At 42.8% G+C, this 24,601-nt stretch overlaps 3 protein-coding genes across 6 annotated transcripts in view; 1 reads left to right on the top strand and 2 right to left on the bottom strand.

The window, feature by feature from the left end:
• Nucleotides 1–1,892, top strand: part of grk6 (G protein-coupled receptor kinase 6) — a 127,201-nt gene extending 125,309 nt beyond the window's left edge. Inside the window, exon 16 of the mRNA XM_048603819.1 lies at nucleotides 1,857–1,892. Coding sequence (XP_048459776.1) covers nucleotides 1,857–1,877 — 21 coding nt within the window. The 3' untranslated portion in view covers nucleotides 1,878–1,892. The remainder of the gene's footprint in view (nucleotides 1–1,856) is intronic.
• The window catches only part of LOC125484553 (hexokinase HKDC1-like), a 50,132-nt gene extending 29,458 nt beyond the window's left edge, over nucleotides 1–20,674 (bottom strand). For all 4 annotated transcript variants that reach the window (XR_007263386.1, XR_007263385.1, XM_048603825.1 and 1 more), the window contains exons 1-3: nucleotides 20,465–20,674; nucleotides 1,757–2,056; nucleotides 1,054–1,202 (exon numbers count right to left, since the gene is read on the bottom strand). Coding sequence is in view for 2 of the 4 variants with exons in the window: in XM_048603825.1 (XP_048459782.1) it covers nucleotides 1,054–1,202; nucleotides 1,757–1,964 (357 nt within the window). In the remaining 2 variants the exon portion in view is untranslated. The remainder of the gene's footprint in view (nucleotides 1–1,053; nucleotides 1,203–1,756; nucleotides 2,057–20,464) is intronic.
• Nucleotides 20,675–20,874: 200 nt separating this feature from the next.
• uimc1 (ubiquitin interaction motif containing 1) overlaps nucleotides 20,875–24,601 on the bottom strand; it is a 92,769-nt gene continuing 89,042 nt past the window's right edge. Inside the window, exon 10 of the mRNA XM_048603822.1 lies at nucleotides 20,875–21,140. Within this exon, the coding sequence (XP_048459779.1) occupies nucleotides 21,125–21,140 (16 nt within the window). The 3' untranslated portion in view covers nucleotides 20,875–21,124. The remainder of the gene's footprint in view (nucleotides 21,141–24,601) is intronic.

Raw genomic sequence — 24,601 nt, 5'->3', positions numbered from 1 at the left:
CATGAATAAATAAACAAAAATACAGCATCAGAAGTATCTGAGTTGTAGAGAAACTGCCTGACAATTGCCCTCAGAATGCTTGAGCTGCAGTTTGCTCCAAGTTGGTAGGAGCAGTGCAGCTAGAACCATCCAGAGCCAAAAAACCAAAAACATCTTTCTCCCTTCTGTCTGTGTGAGTGAAAAGATAAAATGAAAAGGAAACTTAAAAGAAAGAATTCTAATAGAAGAAAAGTCTGATGTTCACTTGATCAATTATCAAATCAAAGAACAATCATTGCTTGACATATCAGCATGTCGTAATTGCTAAAATCAAAAGAACTATGAAAGGCAACTTTGTTGAAGTCAGCCATTATTACTGTATTACTCACATCACATGCAGCTGTAATTTCCTGATGTACACGGCGCTCAACATTCTCTCTGCTATTTGGTATTCAATAAACAAATCCCACCAATGTTTGCTTTTGCTTTTGCTGTTTCTGAGTTCCACCAGGACTGATTATCTCAATCCTTCAGTCTTATAAGGATCTTTCTTATGAGGAGAGGTTGAGTTGTTTTGGCCTATATTAACTGCTGTCTATAAAAATGAGAGGAAATTTTATTGAACCCTACAGGATTCTGAGGTGGCTTGACAGAGTGGATGTCTCCTCTTGAGTGGGAGGCTAGAACTAGGAGGCACAGTGTCAGGATATAGGGTCATCCACTAAGGTGGAGATGAGGAGAAATTTCTTCTCAGAGAGGGTCTTAAGTCTCTGGAATTGTCATCCTCAAAGAGTAGTGAACATTGAATCTATTCGAGGCTGAATTCGATAGATTTTTGATTGATGAGGGAGTTGAGGGTTGGGGATCAGAGAGAAAATGGAGTTAAGAGCACACTCAAATCAGCCATGGTCTTCCATAATGGCAAAGCAGGCTCGAGGGGCAGAATAGTCTACTCCTGCTCCTAATTCTTGTGATTTTAAAAAATTACTGGTTGAATAGATGTCTCCCCATTGGTTCCAGTTTGACGTTAAAGATCTTCAGTCAGCTAATTAACAGTCATTGTTCTGGGAATACCTGTTGTCCTGAAGCTTGCATCAGTTCATGGGAGATTCTGTAAGTCTCAGAGACCACGTGCTTAACACCTTCACACGGAGAACCAAATCTCACCCGTAAGACTTGAAAATTAGTGCCACCAAGGTCCAAGGCCAGGAAGCTGCCATTTACTGGAGGTCAAAGAGAGAAATTGAAGTCGGTACCAGCTCTGGGCACTGCATTCCTCTTCCACCCATCGCCAGGGTCACGGGTCAGCTCAGAGCCCCTGAATAAAGTGACCAACACAGGGCCTTGCTCTCCCATTGGCAGCGCCATCCCAGACATTTTCACCACCCTCAGATCATCCCCAGATCACTCTGACACTTTCAAGCACCTTCCCTCCCTCTCAATTATCCTCACTTCCTCAATCACCCTTGATCACCTTCACTTCCTTGACCATCGTCATTCCCTTTCAATCACCCTCATCCCCATCACCCTCACCCCTCCTCAATCCCCTTGATCCCCTCAATCTCCCTCACCCCCTCATCACCTTCACTTCCCATTGACTGCCCTCTACCCCGCCCCAAATCACAGTCTTTGTTGAGCCGATGTTGTTGGTTATGAGCTGAGAGGGCGAACACTGACAGCCCCACTCCCCAAATCCCTGAACAGAATTGCTCTTCGTTCCAGCTTCACCCATTCCTCAGTCTCATCAGTACCATCTCCTTAGGGCGCTGGAACTCACCTCTACCAGCAGGCAGTGAGCATATGAAGGTGGGCAACATGCGGACTGGAGCCTCCTGGTAAGTGTCTCTGCTCAGGCCTCTCTCCATTTCCTCCCTCAGCCTGCACATCACCATATGTAGCTGCTCCTTGCTCAGTTGGAACAGACTGAGGATTCGGTCAACGTCAAGATGCGCAGTGGTATCTCCAGAGCTCACGGTCATCGCCATGAAAATGACCCACCTGGAAATGTGGAATTCAAAACCTCAGGCTGTAATCTGGTATCCTGTGTGTGCAGGCAGCTATCAGGTTGTGTGAGAATCTGGAAAAACAGACAAGGTTTCAAACCATTTCTTCAACAACAACATCAGCTGCATGCCTGTATATCCAAAGAGACACTTACAAGAAACTTTGACTTACTTTATACTTAACCAGGAAAGCAACTTTCGACCAGGGCACAATGCTGTGCAGTTGCTGGGCCAGACCGTCCAGGATTAATTTCATTATTTCCTGTAGCACTTTGACATGATTGCATGACAAGGCCAGAAAAAGGAAGATAATACAGTTGAATGTATAGCTAAAGAGCTGGTGTAGGATAGAGGGATTCAGATATCTAAATCATTGGGATCTCTTCCAGGGCAGGTGCATTCTGTACAAGAAGGATGGCTTGCACATAGACTGGAGGGGCACTGATATCCTTGCAGGAAAGTTTGCTAGTGTCACTGGGAGGATTTAAACTAGCTTGGCAGGATTGTGGGAACCAGAACAGTAGTCAGCGTGTAGAGTGTTTGAAGAGAAGAAAGGGACTAAATCAAGTAAGTCAAGTAGGAAGAACGGGCAGGGCTAGATTAATGATCATGGCGGGACTAACAGTCTGAAACGTATTTATTTTAACACAAGAAATGTAACAGATAAAGCAGATGATCTTAGAGTCTGGATTAGTACATGGGAGTACAATGTGGTAGCTATTATAGAAACCTGAGAGAAGGGCAGACTGGCAGCTCACCGTTCCAGGGTTTAGATGCTTCAGGCAAAATAGAGAGGGATGTAAAAGTGTGGAGATGTTGCCTTACTTATTAAGGAGGATGTCATAGTGCACTAAAAGAGCACACCTTCGAACAATCATCTAGCGAGGCAATATGGGCAGAACTCAGGAAGAAGAGAAATGCAATCATGCTGATAGGGTTATACTTTAGGCCTTCCAATATGCATGGAGCAAGAAGAATTGGGTGAGGTCTTTAATGAGTACTTTGCATTGGTATTCACCAAGGAGAAAGGGATGATGGTAACTTTCAAGAGGAGTATGTTGATATTCTGTGGCATGTCAATATTAAGAAGGAGGTGTTTGCTGTCTTGAAAAACATTAAGGTAGATGAGTCCTAGGGTCTGATGGGATCTATTCCAGGATACTGAGGAAGGCAAGGGGGGAGATTGCCAAGGTCTTGGCAGAGATCTTTGTAGCCTCTTTAACCACAGGTGAGGTCCCAGAAGATTGGAGAATAACCAATGCTTTTCCTTTATTTAAGAAGCACATCAGGGATAATCCAAGAAATTGTAGGCAGATTAGCGTTACATCAGTGGTAGGGAAATTATTGTGGAAGATTCTTAGGGACAGGATTTACTTGTATTTGGAGAAGAATGGACTTATTTGGGAAAGTCAGCGTGACTTTATGCAGGAGAGGTCTTATCTCACAAACTTGATTGATTTTTTGAAGAAGTTATGAAGATGATTGGTGAGAATAAGATAGTAAATATGGTCTACATGGACTTTACTAAAGCATTTGACAAGATCCATTTTATGATAGGCTGGTCTAGCAGATCAAATTGCATGGGATCTATGGTGAGTTGGCAAGTTGGATACAAAACTGACTTGGCTGTAGAAGACAAAGGGTAGTTGTGGAGGGTGTTTTTCTCACTGGAGGTCTGTGACCAGTGGTGTTCCTCAAGGATCAGTGCTGGGACTTCTGTTGTTTGTAATATATAAATGATTTGGATGAAAACATTGGTGGTCTGATTAATAATTTTGCAGTTGACATGAAAATTGGTGGAGTTATAAATAGTGAGGAAGGATATCCAAGGATGTTGCAGGATAAAGATCAGCTGAAAAATTGGATGGAGAAATGACAGATGGAATTTAATCTATACAAATATGAGATGATACATTTTGGGAGGTCAAATGCAAGAGGAAAGCATTCTGTAAATGGCTGGACTCTTAGGGGCATTGACATACGAGGGATCTTGGGGTCTGAGTCCATAGCTCCCTGACAATGCCAACACAAGTGGACAAGGGGGTAAAAAGAAGGCATATGGCATACTTGACTTCATCGGTCAGGGCATTCAGTATAGAAGTTGCAACTGTGTAAGATTTTGGTCAGGTCATAATTGGAGTACTGTGCGCAATTCTGGTTGCTACACTATAGGAAGGATGTGGAGGATTTGGAGAGGGTACAGAAGAGGTTCATTGGATGTTGCCTGGATTAGAGTTTATTAGCTATAAGGAGAGGTTAGTAAAACTTGGATTATTTTTGCTAGAGAGTCAGAGGCTGAGGGGTGGCCTAACAGAACTATATTAAATTATGAGGGGTATGGATAGGGTAGAGGGGGAGAAAGTTTAAAGGAGATGTGCAAGCAAAGTTTTTTTTTTAACACAGTGGGTTGTGGGTGCCTGGAAGATACAGCCAAGGGAGGTGGTAGAAGCGAAGTTTGAGGCATTCAGACAGACACCTGAGCAGGCAGAAAATAGAGGGGTATGTACCATGTGCAGGCAGGCTGTATTAGTTTAGAATAGCATCATGATCAGCACAGGCATGGTGGGCAGAAGGACCCGTTGCCATGCTGTACTGTACTATGTTTTATTGCACAGGACAATTGGGTCAAACATACAGTCCTTGTGGGGATAATGTTCTGTCTTCACATTGAGAATATTCTCCTTTATAAGGTGATGTGGGCCATCAACAACAGCAGAATTATATTTTAGCACAATCTGCAACCTTATGACCTGGTATATCCCACACTCTGCCATTACCATCTGGGATTAACTCTGATTCAGTGGAGAGTGCAGGAGGGCATACTAGAAGCTGCACCAGGTACACCTAAAATAATGTGTCAACGTGGTAAAACTACAAAACAGGATGATTTACACGCCAAATAACATGAGCAGCTTTAAAAAGACAGAGGTAAGTGATCCCACAACCAACAAATCAAATCTAAACTCTGCAGTCCTGCCACATCCAATCGTAAATGGTAGTGGACAATTGAACAATTCACTTGAGGAGACACCCCCACAAATAACCCCACCTCGGTGATGGGGGAGCACAGCACATCAGTGCAAAGGATAAGGCTGAAGCATTCGTGACAATCTTCAGCTAGAATAAACCCTTTGCCTACACTCTACCTTCTGATCACTGCTTCTATATTGTCTATCCAACATGATGTTACCCCTCACATCCACAATCTACTGACCAGGAATCACTACAAAACCTAACTCTCTTTCTGCCATATATTGAACTCTCTCCAGCAAACGCTCTCCAATATTTAACTCCCTGCCTCACCTAGTACTTTGTAATATCCAAGTCTGTGCCTCACCAACATTCTCCAGTATCCAATTCTCTCACTTCTGCATATCTGACTCTGCCTCGCCAATATTTTCCAATATCCAACTCTCTCAATTCACAATATCAGATTCTCTGCCTCCCCAACAATTCTCAATATTTGACTTTCTGTCTCCCCAACACTCCCCAATATCTGACTCTATCACTCCCCATATCCGACTCTTTCACTCCCTAACACTCCTAAATATCCAACTCTGTCTCCGCAACAGTCTCCAATATGTGACCCACTGCCTCACCAACACTCTCCAATAATAGACTCTCTCACTCTCAAATTATCTGACTATGTCTAGCCAACACTATCCAGTATCTGACTCTCTCATTCCCCATGTCTGACTCTTTCACTCCCCAACATTCCCCAATATCTGACTCTCCGCCTCCCCAATACTCCCCAATATCCAACTCTCCAATAATCTGACACTCCCACTCTCCAACACTCCAAAACATCTGACTCTCTGTCTCAAAATACTACCCAATATTTGACTTTCTCATTCTCCAATATCCAACTCTCTGGCTGCCTAACACTCCCCAATATCTGATGCTGCCTTACTAACAGTCTCCAATATCCGTCTCTCTCATCTCCCAACATCCGACTCTCTCACTCCTCAATATCCAAGAATCTCAAAACTCCAACTCTCTGCCTCCCAATACTCCCCAAAATTCAACTCTCTCACTCTCCAATATCCGACTCGCTGCCTCCCTAACACTCTCCAATATATGACTCTCTCAATATCTGACTATCTGACTCCTGGGTATCTGAGTCTCTCATTCCCCACATCTGACTCTTTCACTCCCCAACATTTGTCTCTCTGCCTCCCCAATACTCCCCAATATCCAACTCTCCAATAATCTGACATTCCTCAACACTCCAAAATATCTGACTCTCTGTCTCTAAATACTACCCATTATCCAACTTTCTCATTCCCCAACATCCAACTCTCTGGCTGCCTAACACTCTCCAATATCTGACGCTGCCTTACTAACAGTCTTCAATATCTCCCAACATCTCTCTCATCTCCCAACATCCAACTTTCTCACTCCCCAATATCCAAGAACCTCAAAACTCCAACTCTCTGCCTCCCAATACTCCCCAAAATCCAACTCTTTCACTCTCCAATATCTGACTCGCTGTTTCCCTAATACTCTCCAATATATGACACTCTCATTTCCCCAATATCTGACACTCTCACTATCCAATATCAGACTGACTCCTGATTCCTGTGTATCTGTTTTCCCAACACTCTCCAATATCCGACCTTCATTCCAAATATCTGATTCCCTGCCTCCCCAACACTCCCCAGTATCCAACTCTCTGCCTCCTCAACATGCCCCAATATCCAACTCTCTCACTCCTCATATCCAATTCTCTTATTCCCCAATATCTGACTATGTCTTGGTTAACCTCTCCAATATCTTTTTTTTATATTTTTCATTCACAGGGTGAGGGTGTTGCTGGCTAGTCCAACATTTATTGCCCATTCCTAATTGCCCAGAGGGCAGTTAAGAGTCAACCATGTTGCTATGAGTCTAGAGACCAGGGAAAGATGGCAGTTTCCTTCCCTAAAGGGAATTAGTGAACCTGATAGGTTTTTTGACAATTGGCAATAAATTCATGGTCATCACAAGACTCTTAATTACAGATTTTTATTGAATTTAAATTCCACAATCTGCCATGGTGGGATTTGAACCCGGGTCCCTGGAACATTACCTGGGTCTCAATTTTAACAGTCCAGTGATAATAGCACTAGGCCACCACCTCCCCTTAGTCAGACTGTCTCACTCCCCAATATCCGACTCACTGGCTCCCCAATACTATCCAATATCAGATTCTCTCATTCCCTAATATCTGACTCTCTTACTCTCCTATATCTGACTCTGCCTTGCCAATACTACACCATATCTGATTCACTGTCTCCAATATCCGACTATCTCACTCCTCAACACTCTCCAATATCCAACTGTCCCCAACACACTCAGGAAGCTGGTTAAATGGGAAGATTCTTTGATGCTTTGATGAGGAATTTTAGCTTTTATTTAGGACAGGAACTTTCGCTGAATGTTTCATTCATTAATATGAGGATGAAGCTCATTCCTCTTCCTGCTTCCCAATGAACTTTGGAATTCTGTCCCAAATATCCACTTGACCTTCATGGGGGAGTCACTGAGATCCTCTCCACTCCTGAAGATACTTTTGGAATAGTTTATGGTTCTATGCAGTGTGTGCTTACTCAGTGCAGAAAGAGGAACACATGAAAGAAGCTGTAATATCACACTGTTCTTCAGTGGTTGACAAGGTTAGTGACCAGGATGCTGTGAGATGGGACTGAATACCACTGCATCAACCTTACTAGGTCACTCACAGGCCTCTCTGTATCTGGCCCATGTTGAGGGATTATTCATTTGGGACAATGTGAAGTCTGATATGAAACAGAGGCACTCACTGTTGCCATACCTCGTTCAGTGCTATTGTTCAAACTAGTGCGAATGGAAATGGGCCATATCCCAATCAGAGGCTGCAGACTTCTGTAAATCTCACAAACCTAATAGTGTTTTCCCTGAAGGTAAGGGTATTGGAAACAGGAGGGAGGGAACCAAAAAGCAGGAGTAATTCCCCAATTTTGAAATTTAGTGTGCAACTGATATTAGAGTGTGTGGAGTGTCAAACAGACACAGCTTCCATCGCACAGATATTGCAGTACCTCTCTGTTTTATTACAACTGCTTCTTGCCCAGATGGTTATTGAAATTAACTTTCAGATGATTTACCAATACTGTCATCATCTTCTCTGTGTCATATCGACTTTATGAGTGCCTTCAATCAGCGTTTCTCTAATTCATCCCACAGATATATGGCTTAATGAATCTGATTACTTAGTCTACATATTAGAGACTGTAAAAACACACAATGGACTCAATAACAATATGAGTTAAATCTAATAATATCAGATATACCACACACAATGAAGCTATTCAGCCCTCTTGACCCTACTCATGATAAACATTTCATAATTTTAAATATCTGTAATTGGTCAATCTCCAACCTTCTCTTTCCAAGGAAATGAGACCAAATCAATTCATTCATTCTTAATAGATTCTGTTATCACTCTTGTCAATCTACTTCACACTCTCTGCAGGGCCCTTCCATCCTGTTTACAATATGGTGAATGGAACTGGACAGAATGCACCAAGAATGCTCTAACCAAGATTCAGAACAAAGGCTTCCCTATCAATTCTATTCCTTCACAAATTCATCCTATCCTTGGTTTGTGTTCTTATGGCCTTATTTCCTTCCATCGCTACATTTATTAGTTTATGAACATACAAAATAGGAGCTAATTAGTTCATTCAGCGCCTTGAGCCTGCTCCACCATTCAAAAAGATTGTGGCCGATCCGTTTGAATTTGGAATCCCACATTCCAATCTACCCCTGATAATCCTCGATTTCCTATCTAACAAGAATCAATTGATCTCTATCTTCAAAATACTCAATGACCCCTCCCATCAACCCCACTGTCTCCTGAAGCAGACAGTTCCAAAGTCACTCTGAGAGACAAAAAATTCTGATCATCTTGACTTGAAAGTGCCAGTGCCAAATTTAAAATAGTTTGAAAGCAAAACAGAAATTACTGGAGAAGCGCAGCAGGTCTGGCAGCATCAGTTTTGGAAGAAGGATCACTGGACTCAAAATGGTAATTCCATTTCTCTCTCCACGATGCTGTCAATTCTGCTAAGTTTCTCCAGCAATCTCGGTTTTCCTTTCAGATTTCTAGCATCTGCAGTTCTTTGTTTTATTAAAATAGCTCCCCTAGTTCATGTTGTGAAGGATAATTAGGAAGATGGGATTCATTCAGCAGCTGATTCAGAGAGGCAGCACAGGCTCGATGGGCTGCATGGTCTCCTATATGACTTGATAATTTGATGAATGAACACTGATTGTTTTTGCTAAGCTACCTCTCACGGTCAGGTGAGAGGATTAGACATCAAGCATCAGTGGCATTCCTGTAACAGGATAACATTTCAGCTTCAACATGGGGCAGTGTTTAGAGTTTTTTTCATTTGTTCATGGCATATGGGCATCACTGGCTGGATCAGCATTTATTGGCTATCCCTACAGTGAAGAGATAAACCACATTGCTGTGGGTCTGAAGTCACACGTAGGCCAGATGAGATAAGGACAGCAGATTTCCTTTTCTAAAGGACATTAGTGAACCAGATGAGATTTTTTCCCAACAGTCAATAATGGTTACATGATCTTTTAGCTTTTAATTCCAGATTTTTAATAAATTCAAATTTCACCATTTGCTACGGAGAGATTCGAACCCAGGTTCCCAGAGCATTAGCCTGGGACTCTGGATAACTCATCATGTAGCACATTGCATATCAACACATAAAGGAACAGACAGCCAACCCCAGACAGTGGGAGCAACCTCCACTGGCCATCAGGTGGCCAGGGTTTTACCTAGGACCAAACCAATTCTGAGTTAGGGCTGAACTATTCAGAGCGTTAACATTGAGGGAGCACTGCACTGTCAAAGAGTCAGTACTGAGTCTGTGCAGCATTGTTACAGGGTCCGTACTGAGGGAGTATCGCACTGTTGGAAAGGCAGTGAGCTACCTCTGAATCTTTTACAATGTTTCTCCATTGAGCACAACATCAAAACAAAGCAAGATTCTGTTTTGGGGATCTTGCTCTGTATAAATGAGTTGCTGTGTCTCCTAATTGAAGGAGCAACTATCATTTAGGAATAATCTTTTAATTTTCAGGTGTCACATGATGTCTGCCAGATAGGTCAGGCACTACATGAAAGGAAGCCTTACCTTGTGTAGAAAGATAATTTCACAGAGATCGTAGAAATATCAGCAAAGGATAAAGTTGCAGCCTTTCAATTAGGAAACATCTTCATTGCAGTTTCTCAAGAAGCAAAAAGCAGGAGGTCTCCCTAAGCCCCACCTTGCCTGGTGTCCACTGTGTAACAGATGATGGGGTGTGGATTTCAAGCAGACATAGCTCCTCTCGCACATATATTGCTGTACCTCTCCATTTCATCACAACTGCTTCTTGGCCAGTTGATTATTGAAACAAACTTTGAGCTGATTAACAATACTGTCATCTATTGAATACATGACAGCTATCCTCATCTCTGTGGCAAATCGACTTTATGAGTGTCCTTGATCAGAGTTTCTCTAGTTCATACCACAGATATATGGCTTAATGACTCTGATTACTCAATCTACATATTGGAATTTGTAAAGAACACACACTGACTCTGAGTGTATCTATAATACGATCTATATCTAATAATATCAGAAATATTGTACACACTGAAGCTATTCAGCCCACCTGGCCCTACTCATTACAAAACCTTTTAAATATCTCTAATTGGTCGTCCTTCAACCTTCTCTTTCCAAGAAAAAAAAGAGACAAAACTGATTCATTCATTCTTGATAGACTCTGTTATCACTCTTGTCAATCTATTTCACACTCTCTACAGGGCCTTTTATTATCTTTACAACATGGTGAATGGAACTAGACAGAATACTCCAAGCATGCTCTAATCAAGGTTAAGAACAAGTTCAGCAAAGCTTTCCCTATCAATTCTTCTTCAGAAATTCACCTTATCTTGGTTTGTGTCCTTATGGTCTTATTAAACTTCATTGCTACTTTTGTCAAGCCTTACCATAGTAGTGTGCTGAGAATCAATCCCTACAATTCTCAGAGTTGCCACAGAATGCAATGGGCCTAACAGGGAAGGCAGATGAACTCGGCATGGTTGGGAACATGGGGCTGAGATATCATAGCAATTACAGAGACGTGGTTCAGGAATAGACAAGGCTGGTAGTTTAATGTTCCGGGATATAAATGCTAGGAAGGATACAAAGGGGAGCAAGAGAGGAAAGGAGAGTGGAATTTTTGATTAGGGAAAACATTACAGCTGTACTTAAGGAAGATGTTCCTGGGAATACGTCCAGGGAAGTTATTTGGGTGGAACTGAGAAATAAGAAAGGGATAATCACCTTATTGGGATTGTACTATAGAGCCCCCAGTAGTGAGCGGGAAATTGAGAAACAAATTTGTACGGGGATCTCAGTTATCTGTAAGAATAATAGGTTGGTTATGGTAGGGGTTTTAACTTTCCAAACACAGACTGGGACTGCCATAGTGTTAACGGCTCGGATGGAGAGGAATTTGTTAAGTGTGTACAAGAAAATGTTCTTATGCAGTATGTGGATGTACCTACTAGAGAAGGTGCAAAACTTCAGAATAAGGCAGGTCAGGTGACTGAGGTGTCTATGGGGGAGGACTGTGGGGCCAGTGACCATAATTCTATTAGGTTTAAAATAGTGATGGAAAAGGATAGACCAGATCTAAGAGTTAAAGTTCTACACTGGAAGAAAGCCAATTTTGATGGTATTAGGCAAGAATTTTCACAAGTTGATTGGGGACAGATGTTTGCAGGTAAAGGGATGGCTGGAAAAGGGAAGCCTTCAAAAATAAGATAACGAGAATCTGAAGTCAGAATGTTCCTGTTGAGGTGAAGGGCAAGGCTGGTAAGTGTAGGGAATGCTGGATGACAAGAGAAATTGAGTTTTTAGTTAAGAATAAGAAGGAAGCATATGTCAGGCATAGACAGCAGAGATCGAGTGAATGTCTAGAAGAGTATAAAGGCAATAGGAGTATACTTAAGAGGGAAATCAGGAGGCAAAAATGGGACAAGAGCAAGCTTTGGTAATTAGGGGTAAGATGAATCCAAAAGGATTCTACAAACACATTAAGGACAAAAGGGTAACTAGGAAGAGAATAGGCCACTTAAAGATCAACAAGGCCACCTGTGTGTGGAACCATAGGAGATGGGGGAGATATTAAATGAGTGTTTTGCATCAGTGTTTACTGCGGAGAAGGATATGAAAGATAGAGAACATGGGAAATAAATAGTGATAACTTGAAAAATGTCCATATTACAAAGGAGATGGTGCTGGGCGTCTTAAATCGCATAAAGATGGATAAATCTCCGGGACCTGATCAGGTGTACCCTAGAACTCTGTGGGAAGCTAGGGAAGTGATTGCTGGGCCCCTTGCTGAGATATTTGTATCATCAATAGCCAGTGGTGAGGTGCTGGAAGACTGGAGGTTGCTGACGTGGTGCCACTATTTAAGGAAGTTAGTTAGGAAAAGCCAGGGAACTATAGACCAGTGAGTCTGACATCAGTGGTGGGCAAGTTGTTGGAGGGAATCCTGGAGGACAGGATTTATATGTATTTGGAAAGGTAAGGACTGATTAGAGATAGCCAACAGGGCTTTGTGCATGGGAAATCTTGTCTCAATAACTTGATTGAGTTTATTGAAGAAGTAACGAAAAGGACTGATGAGGGTAAAGCGGTGGACAAGATCTGTATGGACTTCAGTAAAGTGTTTGACAAGGTTCCTCATTATAGACTGGTTAGCAAGGTTAGATCACACGGAAGAGAGGAAGGACGAACTATTTAGAGACAGAAATGGCTCAAAGGTTGAAGACAGAAGGTGGCGGTGAAGGGTTGCTTTTCAGACCGGAGGCCTGTGACCAGCAGTGTGCCACAAGGATCGGTGCTGGGGTCCACTGCCTTTTGGCATTTATATAAATGATCAGGATGTAAACAGAGGAGGTATCGTTAGCAAGCTTGCAGATGACACCAAAATTGGTGGTGTAGTGGACAGCAACGAAGGTTACCTCAGACTACAACAGGACCTTTATCAGTTGGGCCAATGGTCCAAGGAGTGGCAGATTGAGTTTAATTTAGATAAATCCGAGGTGCTGCATTTTGGAAAGGCAAATCAGGGCGGGACGTATACAATTAATGGTAAGATTCTGGGCAGAGTTGCTGAACAGAGAGACCTTGGAGTGCAAGTTCACAGTTTCTTGAACGTAAAGTCGCAGGTAGATATGATAATGAAGGAGGCGTTTGGTATACATAGAAAAGTACAGCACAGTACAGGCCCTTCGGCCCACAATGTTGTGCCGACCTATTATCCTAGTCTAAGATCAAACTAACCTGCATATTCGACATTTTACTATCATCCATGTGCCTATCCAAGAGTCGCTTAAATGTCCCTAATGTATCTGACTTCACTACCACCACTGGCAGCGCAATGCACGCACCCACTACTCTGTGTGTGTAAAGAACCTACCTCTGACATCTCCCCTATACCTTCCTCCAATCACCTTAAAATTATGCCCCCTTGTAATAGTCACTTCCGCCCTTGGAAAAGGTCTCTGGCTATCCACTCTATCAATGCCTCTCACCATCTTGTACACCTCTATCAAGTCAACTCTCACCCTTCTTCGCTCCAATGAGAAAAGCCCCAGCTCCCTCAACCTTTACTCATAAGACCTGCTCTCCAGTCCAGGCAGCAACCTCGTAAATCTCCCCTGCACCGTCTCTAGAGCTTCCACATCCTTCCTATAATGAGCCAACCAGAACTGAAAACAATATTTCAAGAATGGTCTAACCGGGGTTTTATAGAGCTGCAGCATAACCTCGCGGCTCTTAAACTCAATTCCCCTGCCAATGAAAGCCAACACATCATACGCCTTCTTAACAAAGCTATCAACTGGGTAGGAACTTTGAGGGGTCTATGGACATGGACCCCAACATCCCTTTGTTCCTCCGCACTGCCAAGAATCCTGCCATTAACCCTATATTCTGCATTCAAATTCGAACTTCCAAAATGAATCACTTCATACTTTTCCAGGTTGAATTCCATCTGTCACTTCTTTGCCAAGCTCTACATCCTGTCAATATCCCGTTGCAACCTACAACAGCCCTCCACACTATTCACAACCTCACCACTCTTCATGTCATTGGCAAACTTACTAACCCAGCCTTCCACTTCACCATCCAAGTTATTTATAAAGATCACAAAGAACAGAGGTCTCAGAACAGATCCCTGTGAAACACCACTGGTCACCGAGCTCCAGGTTGAATACTTTCTATCTACTACCACCCTCTGTCTTCTATTGGACAGCCAATTCTGTATCCAGACAGCCAAAGTTCCCTGAATCCCATGCCTCCTTACTTTCTGAATGAGCCTACCATGGGGAACCTTATCAAATGCCTTACTAAAATCCATGTACACCACATCCACTGCTCTACCTTCAGCAATGAGTTTTGTCACATCCTCAAAGAATTCAATAAGGCTTGTGAAGCATGACCTGCTCCTCACAAAGCTATGCTATTTCTAATCAAACTGTGCTTTTCCAAATAATCATAAATACTATCTCTCAGAATCCTCTCCAATAATTTGCCTAACACAGAAGTAAGACAGTCAGGGGATCATTGTTGAGTATGTGCTATAGTATCGGAGGGTCATTAGTGACGGAATGCAACACTACCAGAGGGTAAGTGCTCACAGAGTGCTGCAGTGTCAGAGGGTGAGTAGTGAGGGAGAACTGTACATCAGAGGATCAATACTGAGAGTGTCAGGGGGTACTTAGGAAGTGCTGCATGTCGGAGCATCAGTACTGAGGCTCTGCTGCACTGTCAGATGGTCATTACTGAGGGAGTGCTGGGCAGTTGGAGAGTAAGCACTGAGGCAGAGCTGCACTGTCAGAGGGTCACTACTGAGGAAGCGCTACATTGTCAGAGGTCACTATCGGGGGAGTGCTGCTCTAACAGGAGGCCAGTGTGGCACAATTGGAGCATCGATACTGGGGGAGCACTGCATTATCAGAGGATCAGGCCTGTGGAAGCCGTGTTATGACAGAGGTTCTGTACTGAGGGAGTGCTGCACTGTCAGAAAGTTAGTACTGAGAAAGTGCTGTCCTGCCTGAGGCTCAGTACTGAGGGTTGTTACAACGTCGGAGGGTCCCATTACTGAGGGACATTCAGTGCTAAGTGAGTGCTGTATTGTCAGATGGTTAGTACTTAGGGAGTGCTGCATTGTAGAAGGATCAGTACTGAGGGTGTGCCATACCGTTGGAGGGTCACTATTGAGGGAAAACTGCTCTGTCAGACATTCAGAACTACTGAATGCTGCACTATCCAACAGTCAGTGCTAGGGAGTACTGCAGGTCGGAAGGTCAGTAGTGAGAAAGCGTCGCAGTGTCAATCTCTCAGTACTGGGAGAATGTTATACTATTGGAGTGTCAGTAAAGAGAGACTGATGAGCTGTCTGGGGTGAGCACTGAGAAAGTGGTGCACTTCTGGAAGCTCAGTAGCTACACCATCAGATGGTCAGCACTGAGGTGGAGTTGCATTGTTAGACATACAGTGCTAAGTGAGTTCTATGGTGACGTATGGTTCGTACTGAGGGAGTGCTGCACTGTCACAGAGGATGGGCAATAAATGCTTGCCCAGCCAGTGGTTCACATCCCATGAATGAATAAAGAAAGGCAGACATGATGTAACTATATTGTTTAACAAAATCAAGTTTGTCATTTGCAGAATAATGGACATCCTCAGAATAGGGACATGACCTCCTGTATCAGGAATTTACACAAATACCAAAAAGGATTGGTGGCAGTGAATCTACCCAAGGCATCTGCAATGATTCAGGTGGGGCAGCATGGTGGCTCAGTGGTTAGCACTGCTGCCTCACAGCACCAGGGTTCTGGGTTTGATTCCACCCTCAGGCGACTGGCTGTGTGGAGTTCATATGTTCTCCCCATATCTGTGTGGGTTCCCTCTGGGTACTCTGGTTTCTTCCCACAGTCCAAAGATGTGCAGGCTAGGTGGATTGGCCATGCTAAATTGCCCATAGTGCTCAGCGATGAGTGGATTAGGTGGGCTATAGGTCTGGGTGGGATGCTATGAGGGTCGGTGTGGGCTTGTTGGACTGAAGAACCTGTTTCCACACTGTAGGGATTCTGAGGTGGGATATGACCACAATATATGCATTATTGATGGAGGGATATAATGCAGGAACTGCAAATGGACACTACCGCCTTGTACAATATATGAATGGTAGTGATCTTCTAAAGAAATTTTCAGCTCTACAAAAGCCAAGGCTATCTGAGGAAGAAGAAAAATATCCAGTCAAAAAGCTGTGGGTGTATATCATTAAATATTCAACAGCTCCAAATCACAGAGCCAATCAGCTACTGTGAATGCAGCAGTCAGCAGTTAAATAGGCTGCAAGGTCGTACCCCTATCCTTGAGCGAGGAGCCCTGAGTACAAGTCCTGCCTGCTCAGAAGCTGTGTCAAAATATCTCTGAACAGGCTGATTTAAAAATAATTTTAACAGGCTGTAGAAACAATGACAGTGTTAAGCCTGCCTGAAGGAGCTCAAAGCAGCCGGAAGGAGTCAAAAATATTGTAAAGCTTGTACAGTCTACAGAGATTCTTAACAGTAGTAAAAGGGAAAGCGATCTGGATTGTATATCCAGGAGAAAGCTGTTGATATCCAAACTAATTCCCTTAGAAGAAAGACAAAAATACTGTTCTTGAAGGAAAAATTCTAGGCTGAGAAGTTTAAAGAAAGTTTAAAATACTACATTTATTTAATCAGCATAAATCTGAGGTAAGTTCTGAAGAAGGGTCACTGGTCTGAAACTTTAACTCTGCTTTTGCTCCACAAATGCTGCCAGATCTGCTGAGTTTCTCCAGCAATTTTTGCTTTTGTTTCAGATTTACAGCATTTTTATTTTGTTATATTGTTATCACGGACAGTTGTTGTGAATGAAATTTCTGTTCTTCCAGTCAGCATTTTGCAAATCCATGAGATTCATTTGTGGAGTCACTCACTTTCAGAAGTTAGGGAGCTGAGTGATTTGATTTCTCCAGACTAATTATTTTGATAATGAGTTGAAGTGCAATGGAGCTGTAGTTTAGCAGAGCTTCTTATCATTGTTTGGACTCAGTGTCCATTCACTCCTCAGTGAATGAATGATCTGTTGGAACCCCAAAATCATTGTGAAGTTCTCAAGTGTCTCAATGGCAAATTGGGGCCCATTATTGGATAAAGTTACCATAAGACCATAAGAAATAGGAAAATGCACAGGCCATTCAGCCCCTTGAGCCTGCTCTGCCATTCAATAGAGGATCCTGTCTGATCCAACATCCTGCAATGTCTACTTGCCTGCCCTTTCCTTATTTCCTGATTTCCTCTACTGATCAAGAATTTGTGTCTCAGGCTTAAATATGCACACAGGTCTTTGTGGTAAGGAGTTTCAAAGGCTCTCACCCGACTGAGAGAAGTAATTCCTCCTGATCTTCAATGTTCAATTCATTCTGACGCTATGTCCTCTGGTCCTAGAATCTCCCATGAGGGGAAACATCCTCTCAGCATCTACCATGTTAAACACCTTAAAATCCTACATCTTTCATTGAGGTCACCTTTGTGGTGCAGCTTTCTGTAGTTTTTCTCAATTCAAATCGTACAGTTCTTTTGTTCTCCCTTCCAAAATGAACAACCTCCCATTTTCCCACATTATACTTCATTTGCCAACGTTTTGCTCACATACTTAACCCATCTCTGTGTAAACTATCTGTATCTCTCTGACAACCCACCTTTTCACCTATTTTTGTGTTATCTGTAAATTTGGCTACAGTACATTGACTTCCTTCCTCCAAGTCAGTAAACAGTTGTAGTCCTAGCGTTGATCCCTGTGGATCCCTACTGGTCACAGGTTACCAAACTGAAAAAGAACCTCTTATCTCATTCTCTGTTTCCTATCCATTAGCCAATTCTCTACACAGGCCAACATACTACTCCACTACCATGGGCTCTTACCTTATGACTTAACTTTTTGTGAGTTGCTTTATCAAACACCTTCTGAAAGTCCAAATACTACACATCTTCTGATTTTCCTCAATTCACTCTGGTTGAGACTTCCTCGGAAAACTCTAATAAATTAATTAGGTATGATTTCCCTTTCGTGAAGTTATGCAGACTCTGCTTGATTAGATTATGATTTTCCAAATGTTGTACTATTACTTGTTTAATAATTGATTTCTATACTTTTCAACAACAGGCATTAGCCTAATTGGCCTAAGTTACCCGCTTTGTTTTCCTCCCTTTTTGAATAGGGTTGGTATATTAGCCATTTTCCAATTCTTCTCCAGAATTCAATAATTTTTGGGAACTTGCAAGCAACGCATCCACTATCTCTGTAGCTACTTCTTTTATGATCTGAGGATGCATGCTGTCAGGGTCGGGGTGCTTATCTGCCTTTAGCCCTATCAATTTATCCAATATTACCTCTTTGGTGATAGTGATTATAATTAATTCCATCCCTAGATTCTTTATCATTAACAGGATGTTTGATGTATCTTCCACTGTAAAGACTGATCCAAAATATCTGTTTAACTCCTCTACCATTTCCACGTTCTCCAAACTGTCTTCCCAGATTCATTTCCTAAGGGCCCTTTGTTCACTTTGACCTCTCTCTTCTTTTTCATATACTCAAAGATGCTTTTATTGTCAATTTTTATATTCCTTGCTAGTTTTCTCTAGTCATTTATCTCCTTCTTTTGTTGTGTACTGAATTTATCCCAGTCTTCAGGGCTATCACTGATGTTGGCCTACTTTATGTGTTTTTTCTTTCAACTGAACACTCTCCTTAACTTCCTTGGTTAGTCATGGTTGGTTTCTCCCTCTCTTAGAATATTCTCTCCTTAATGGAATATATTTTTGCTGAAAGTCATGAATTACCACCTTAAATGTCTGCCACCGATTCTTATTAATTCCTTTTTAATTTATCCATCCTCTTTAGCTAACTCTCTCATTTCATTGTAATTCCCTTTATTTAACTTCATTCTGATTCAAGTCTCTCAGTCTCAAATTGAATGTTAAATTTTATCATGTTATGGTCACTACTTCCTCGAATCTTTCATTCGAAGATCATTTATTAAGCCTGCCTCAATACCCGTTACCAAATATAAGATAGCCTACTTCCTGATTGGTTCCATGACATATTGCTCTAGCACACTATCCCTAATGCACTGTAGCGATTTGTTGCAGCTACACTTTCCAACTTGATTATCCAAATTAACATGAAGATTAAAGTCACCCAAAATTGGATTGCACAGTGGTTAGTGCTGCTGCCTGAGTAGTGCCAAGGACCCAGGCTTGATTCCAACCTCGTGTGACTCTGTGTGGAGTTTGCACATTCTTGCTGTGTCTGCCTGGGTTTACTCTGGGCACTGTGGTTTACACCCACAGTCCAAAGAAATGCAGGTTTGGTGGATTGACCATGCTAAATTTCCCATAGTGTCCAGGGGTATTCAGGCTAGGTGGATTAACCATGGGGAAATGCAGGCTTAAAGGGATAGTGTTGGGGGGGGGGCGCAGTGGTGGGATGCTTTTCAGAGGGTCAGTGTGGACTCAATGGGCCAAATAGCCTGCTTCCATCGTATAGGGATTCTAAGATAATTATTGTTTGATTCTTTTTACATGCTCCTATTATTTGTTGAGTTATAGCCTTTCCACATTGTGGCTACTGTTTAGGGATCTGTAAACTACTCCTATCAATGTCTTCTTTCCCTTGCTGTGTCTTTTAACCTTTGTCCATCTGAGATTCCATGACTGTCAAAGATTTCATGTAGGACTATGACAGCTGCATCTACAATGGTAAAGGATGATTACTTTGATACACTGAGAGAAACACTTGACAACTATCAGATAACAGCAATCTTCAAACACACACAGGTCAGTCCCTACATCTTTCCATGGTCAGGCAGGAAAGGTTAGAACACAGAACCTGTACAGCACAGGATGTTGTGCCGAAAATGACGGTAAATGAAACTAATCCCTCTGCCTGGCCTTGGTCCATATGCTGCCATTCCTTGCACATTCATGTGCTTATCTAAAAGTCCTTAAACGCCCTTATCATATCTGCCTCCACCATCACACTGAGCAGTGCGTTCCAGACTCCTACCACTCTGTGTAAAAAAAAAACTTGCCTCTCATGTCTCCTTTGAACTTCCCCCTCTCACCTTAAATGCATAGTTGTAGGTCAATAGTTTCCTTTTTTTAGTGGCTATGAAAAACACATTTGATATTCAGTTGTCAGACCTTCTATGTGTTAAATGATCCCTGGACATGACTGAAACTTGAGCTCTATCTTTACATTTCAATGTCCATGATGTCTCTTGTGCAGAATATTGTTTTAGAGTGAAGGAGAGATAACAAATCTGCCACCACACACCGTAGATTTCTTTTCTGGTCATCCTTCCATATGGCATTGAGGTTTGACAAGACATTCGGGATCTTTTTCCTGTTCCTCTCTGCTGAGATCAAGCTTTGTGTTGCTGGTGATAACATTTTTGTTGAGTGTATGACCTCAGTTCACCAGTAAATTCTTTATCTACTGGTGTAAGATTAATTCATTCATGTTACCCATCCCTAATTGCCCAGAAGGTAGTTAAAGCCAACCACATTGCTGTGGGTCTGGAGGCACATTTCGGCCAGATCAGGTAATGACAGCAGTTTGCTTGCCTGATGGACATTAGTGAACTAGATGGATTTTTCCCAACAATTGTTAGCTGTTTCATGTTCATCATCAGACTCTTAATTCCAGACTTCTTTTGATGAATTCAAATTTCACCATCTGCCATAGTAGGATTTGAACACAGGTCCCCAGAACATTAGTTGGGTCTCTGGATTAATAGCCATAATACCATGAGGCCATCATTTCCCGTTGGATTGTCAACCATTGTTTTAGACAGGGCAGCTGCTAATCTCCACAACTTTCCTTCCCTTTGGTCTTACATGGAAGTCTTTGGAGAAAAAGGTAAAACCACCACATTCATAGAGGCACCTTGCTTTTTCATTTGACAGGAGAGCAATGATTTATGATAGATGTCAATCAGAATTGTGCTGACCTGGGAGAACAAAGAACAAAGAAAATTACAGCACACGAACAGGCCCTTCGGCCCTCCAAACCTGCACCGACATGCTGCCCATCACAAGTAAACCCCCGTACCCTTCCAGGGACCATATCCCTCTATTCCCATACTATTCATATATTTGTCAAGACGCCCTTTAAAAGTCACTATCGAATCTGCTTCCACTACCTCCTCTGGCAGTGAGTTCCAGGCACCCACCACCCTTTAGGTTAAAAAAAAAAACACCTTGCCTCGTACATCACTTTTAAATCTTGCCCTTCGCACCTTAAATCTATGCCCCCTAGTAACTGACTCTTCCACCCTGGGAAAAAGCTTCTGACTGTTCACTCTGTCCATGCCCTTCATAATCTTGGAGACCTCTATCAAGTTTCCCCTCAACTTCCGTTGTGCCAGTGAGAACAACCCAAGTTTCTCCAACCTCTCCTCATCGCTAATGCCCTTCATACCAGGCAACATCCTGGTAAGTCTTTTCTGTACCCTCTCCAAAGCCACCACATCCTTCTGGTGGTGTGACGACCAGAATAGAACACAATATTCCAAATGTGGCCTAACTAAAATTCTATAAAGCTGCAACATTACCTGCCAATTTTTAAACTGAATGCCACGGCCAATGAATGCAAGCATGCTGTATGCCTTGTTGACAACCTTCTCTACCTGCGTTGTCACTTTCAGTGACCTGTGTACCTGTACACCCAGATCCCTCTGCCTATCAGTACTCTTAAGGGTTCTGCCATTTACAGCATATTTTCCATCTGGAATAGACTTTCCGAAATGCATTACCTCACATCTTTCTGGATTAAACTCCATCTGCCATCTCTGTGCCCAAGTCACCAACCAATCTATATCCTGCTGTATCCTTTGATGGTCCTCATTGCTATCTGCAATTCCACCAACCATAATGTCATCGGCAAACTTACTAATCAGACCAGTTACATTTTCCTCCAAATCATTTATATACATTACAAATAGCAAAGGTCCCACACTGATCCCTGAGGAACGCCACTAGTCATAGCCCTCCATTCAGAAACACACCCTTCCACTGCTACCCTCTGTCTTCCATGACCGAGCCAGTTTTTTATCCATCTTGTAAGCTCACCTCTGACTCCGTGCAACTTTACCTTCTGCATCAATCTGCCATGAGAGACCTTGTCAAAGACCTTACTGAAGTACATGTAGACAACATCCACTGCCCTAATCTCATTGATCATCTTTGTCACTTTCTCAAAAAACTCAACCAAGTTAGTGAGACATGACCGCTCCTTCACAAAACCATGTTGCCTCTCGCTAATATTTCCAAGTGTTTTTGTAAATCCTGTCTCGAAGAATCCTCTCCAATAATTTCCCTACCACTGATGTAAGGCTCACCAGCCTGTAATTAATTGCATTATCCTTGCCACCCTTCTTAAACAAAGGATCAACATCGATTATTCTCTTCACTGGGACCTTCCCTGTAGCCACTGAGGAAACAAAGGTATCTCTCAATGCCTGAGCAATTTCCTCCCTTGCCTCTCTTAGTATTCTGGGGTGTAGCCCATTATTCCCTGGGGATTTGTCTACCTTAATGTTTTTCAAGACCCCCAATACCACCTCTCTTTTGATCTCAACATGACCCACACTATCTACACACCCTTTCCCAGATGCATCATCCACCAAGTCCTTTTCTATGGTGAATACTGACACAAAGTACTCATTTAATACCTCACCCATTTCCTCTGGCTCCACACACAAATTTCCTTCCCTGTCCTTGACTGGACCAACCCTCTCCCTGGCTACCCTCTTGTTCTTCATATATGTATAAAAAGCCTTGGCATTTCCTTTATTCCTGTTGGCTATTGACTTTTCATGACCCCTTTTAGCCCTCTTGACTCCTTAGTTAAGTTTCTTTCGACTTTCCTTGTATTCCAACCTTGCTTCCTGTGTTCCCAGTCTCCTAGCCTTGATAAATGCTTCCTTTATCTTTTTGATTAGGCTCACAATATCTCTCATTATCCAGGGTTCCATACTTGCCATACTTATCCTTCATCCTCACAGGAACATGCCGGTCCTGAGTTCCCAGCAACTTACACTTGAAAGCCTCCCACATACCAGATGTTGATTTGCCTTCAAACATCTGCCTCCAATCTACATTCTTCAGTTCCTGCCTAATATTGTTGTAATTAGCCTTCCCCCAATTTAGCACTTTCACCTGACAACTACACTTATCTTTATCCATCAGTACCTTAAAGCTTACTGAATTGTGATTACTGTTCCTGAGCTGCACCCCTACTTAGACGTTGAGCACCTGGCCAGGCTCATTCCCCAATACTAGGTCTGGTATGGCCCCTTTCCTAGTCGGACTAACTACACACTATTTCAAGAAGTCCTCCTGGGACCTCCTTACAAACTCTTCCCCATCCAAGCCCCAAGCACTAAGTGAGTCCCAGTCAATATATGGGAAATTAAAATCGCCCATGACAACAACCCTGTTACTTTTACATCTTGCCAAAATCTGCCTACATATTTGTTCTTCTATCTTCCGCTCGCTGTTGGGAGGCCTATAGTAAACCCCAAACATTATAATTGCATCCTTCCTGTTCCTGAGCTCTACTCGTATTGCCTCACTGTATGAGCCTGCCGAGTTGTCCTCCCGCAGTACCGCTGTGATATTCTCCTTAACAAGTAGTGCAACTCCCTCACCCCTTTTACATACCCTTCTATCCTGCCTGAAACATCTGTATCCTGGACCGTTAAACTGCCAATCCTGTCCCTCCCTTAACCAAATCTGTGTAATAGCAACAACATCATAGTTCCAAGTACTAATCCAAGCTCTAAGTTCATCTGCCTTACCTGTTACACTTTTTGCATTGAAACAGATGCACTTCAGTCCACCAGACCCACTTTGATCAACAACCACACCCTGCCAGCTCTTCCTTGGAGTCTTACTGGCCCTATTCTCTAGTTCCCTTTCAGTCAATTCACATTTGCTTTGGTTCCCTGCCCACTGCCAAGCTAATTTAAATCTGCCCGAGTGACACCAGTAAACCTTCCAGCCAGAATATTTTTGCCCCTCCAGTTTAGATGCAACCCATCCTTCTTGTACAGGTCCCACCTGCCCCAGAAGAGATCCCAATGGTCCAGATATCTGAAACCCTCCCTCCTACACCATCTGTTTATCCATGTGTTGAGCTGTACTATCCTTCTATTTCTAGCCTCACTGGCATGTGGCACAGGGAGTAATCCTGAGATTACAACCTTGGAGGTCCTGCTCTTAACTTTCTACCTAACTCCCTGAACTGCTGCTGCAGGACCTCCTCACTCATCCTACCTATGTCGTGAGTACCAATATGTACCACTTCTGGCTGTTCACCCTCTCCCTTCAGAATGCTTTCTGCCTGTTCAGAGACATCCTGGACCCTGGCAACAGGGAGGCAACATACCATCCTGGAGTGTTTTTTACA

This window comes from Rhincodon typus, chromosome 12 (assembly GCF_021869965.1).
Source record: "Rhincodon typus isolate 14 chromosome 12, sRhiTyp1.1, whole genome shotgun sequence".
Taxonomy (NCBI): domain Eukaryota; kingdom Metazoa; phylum Chordata; class Chondrichthyes; order Orectolobiformes; family Rhincodontidae; genus Rhincodon; species Rhincodon typus.
The sequence above is the reverse complement of the archived record's forward strand: the minus strand, read 5'-3'. Positions and strand labels throughout refer to the sequence as shown.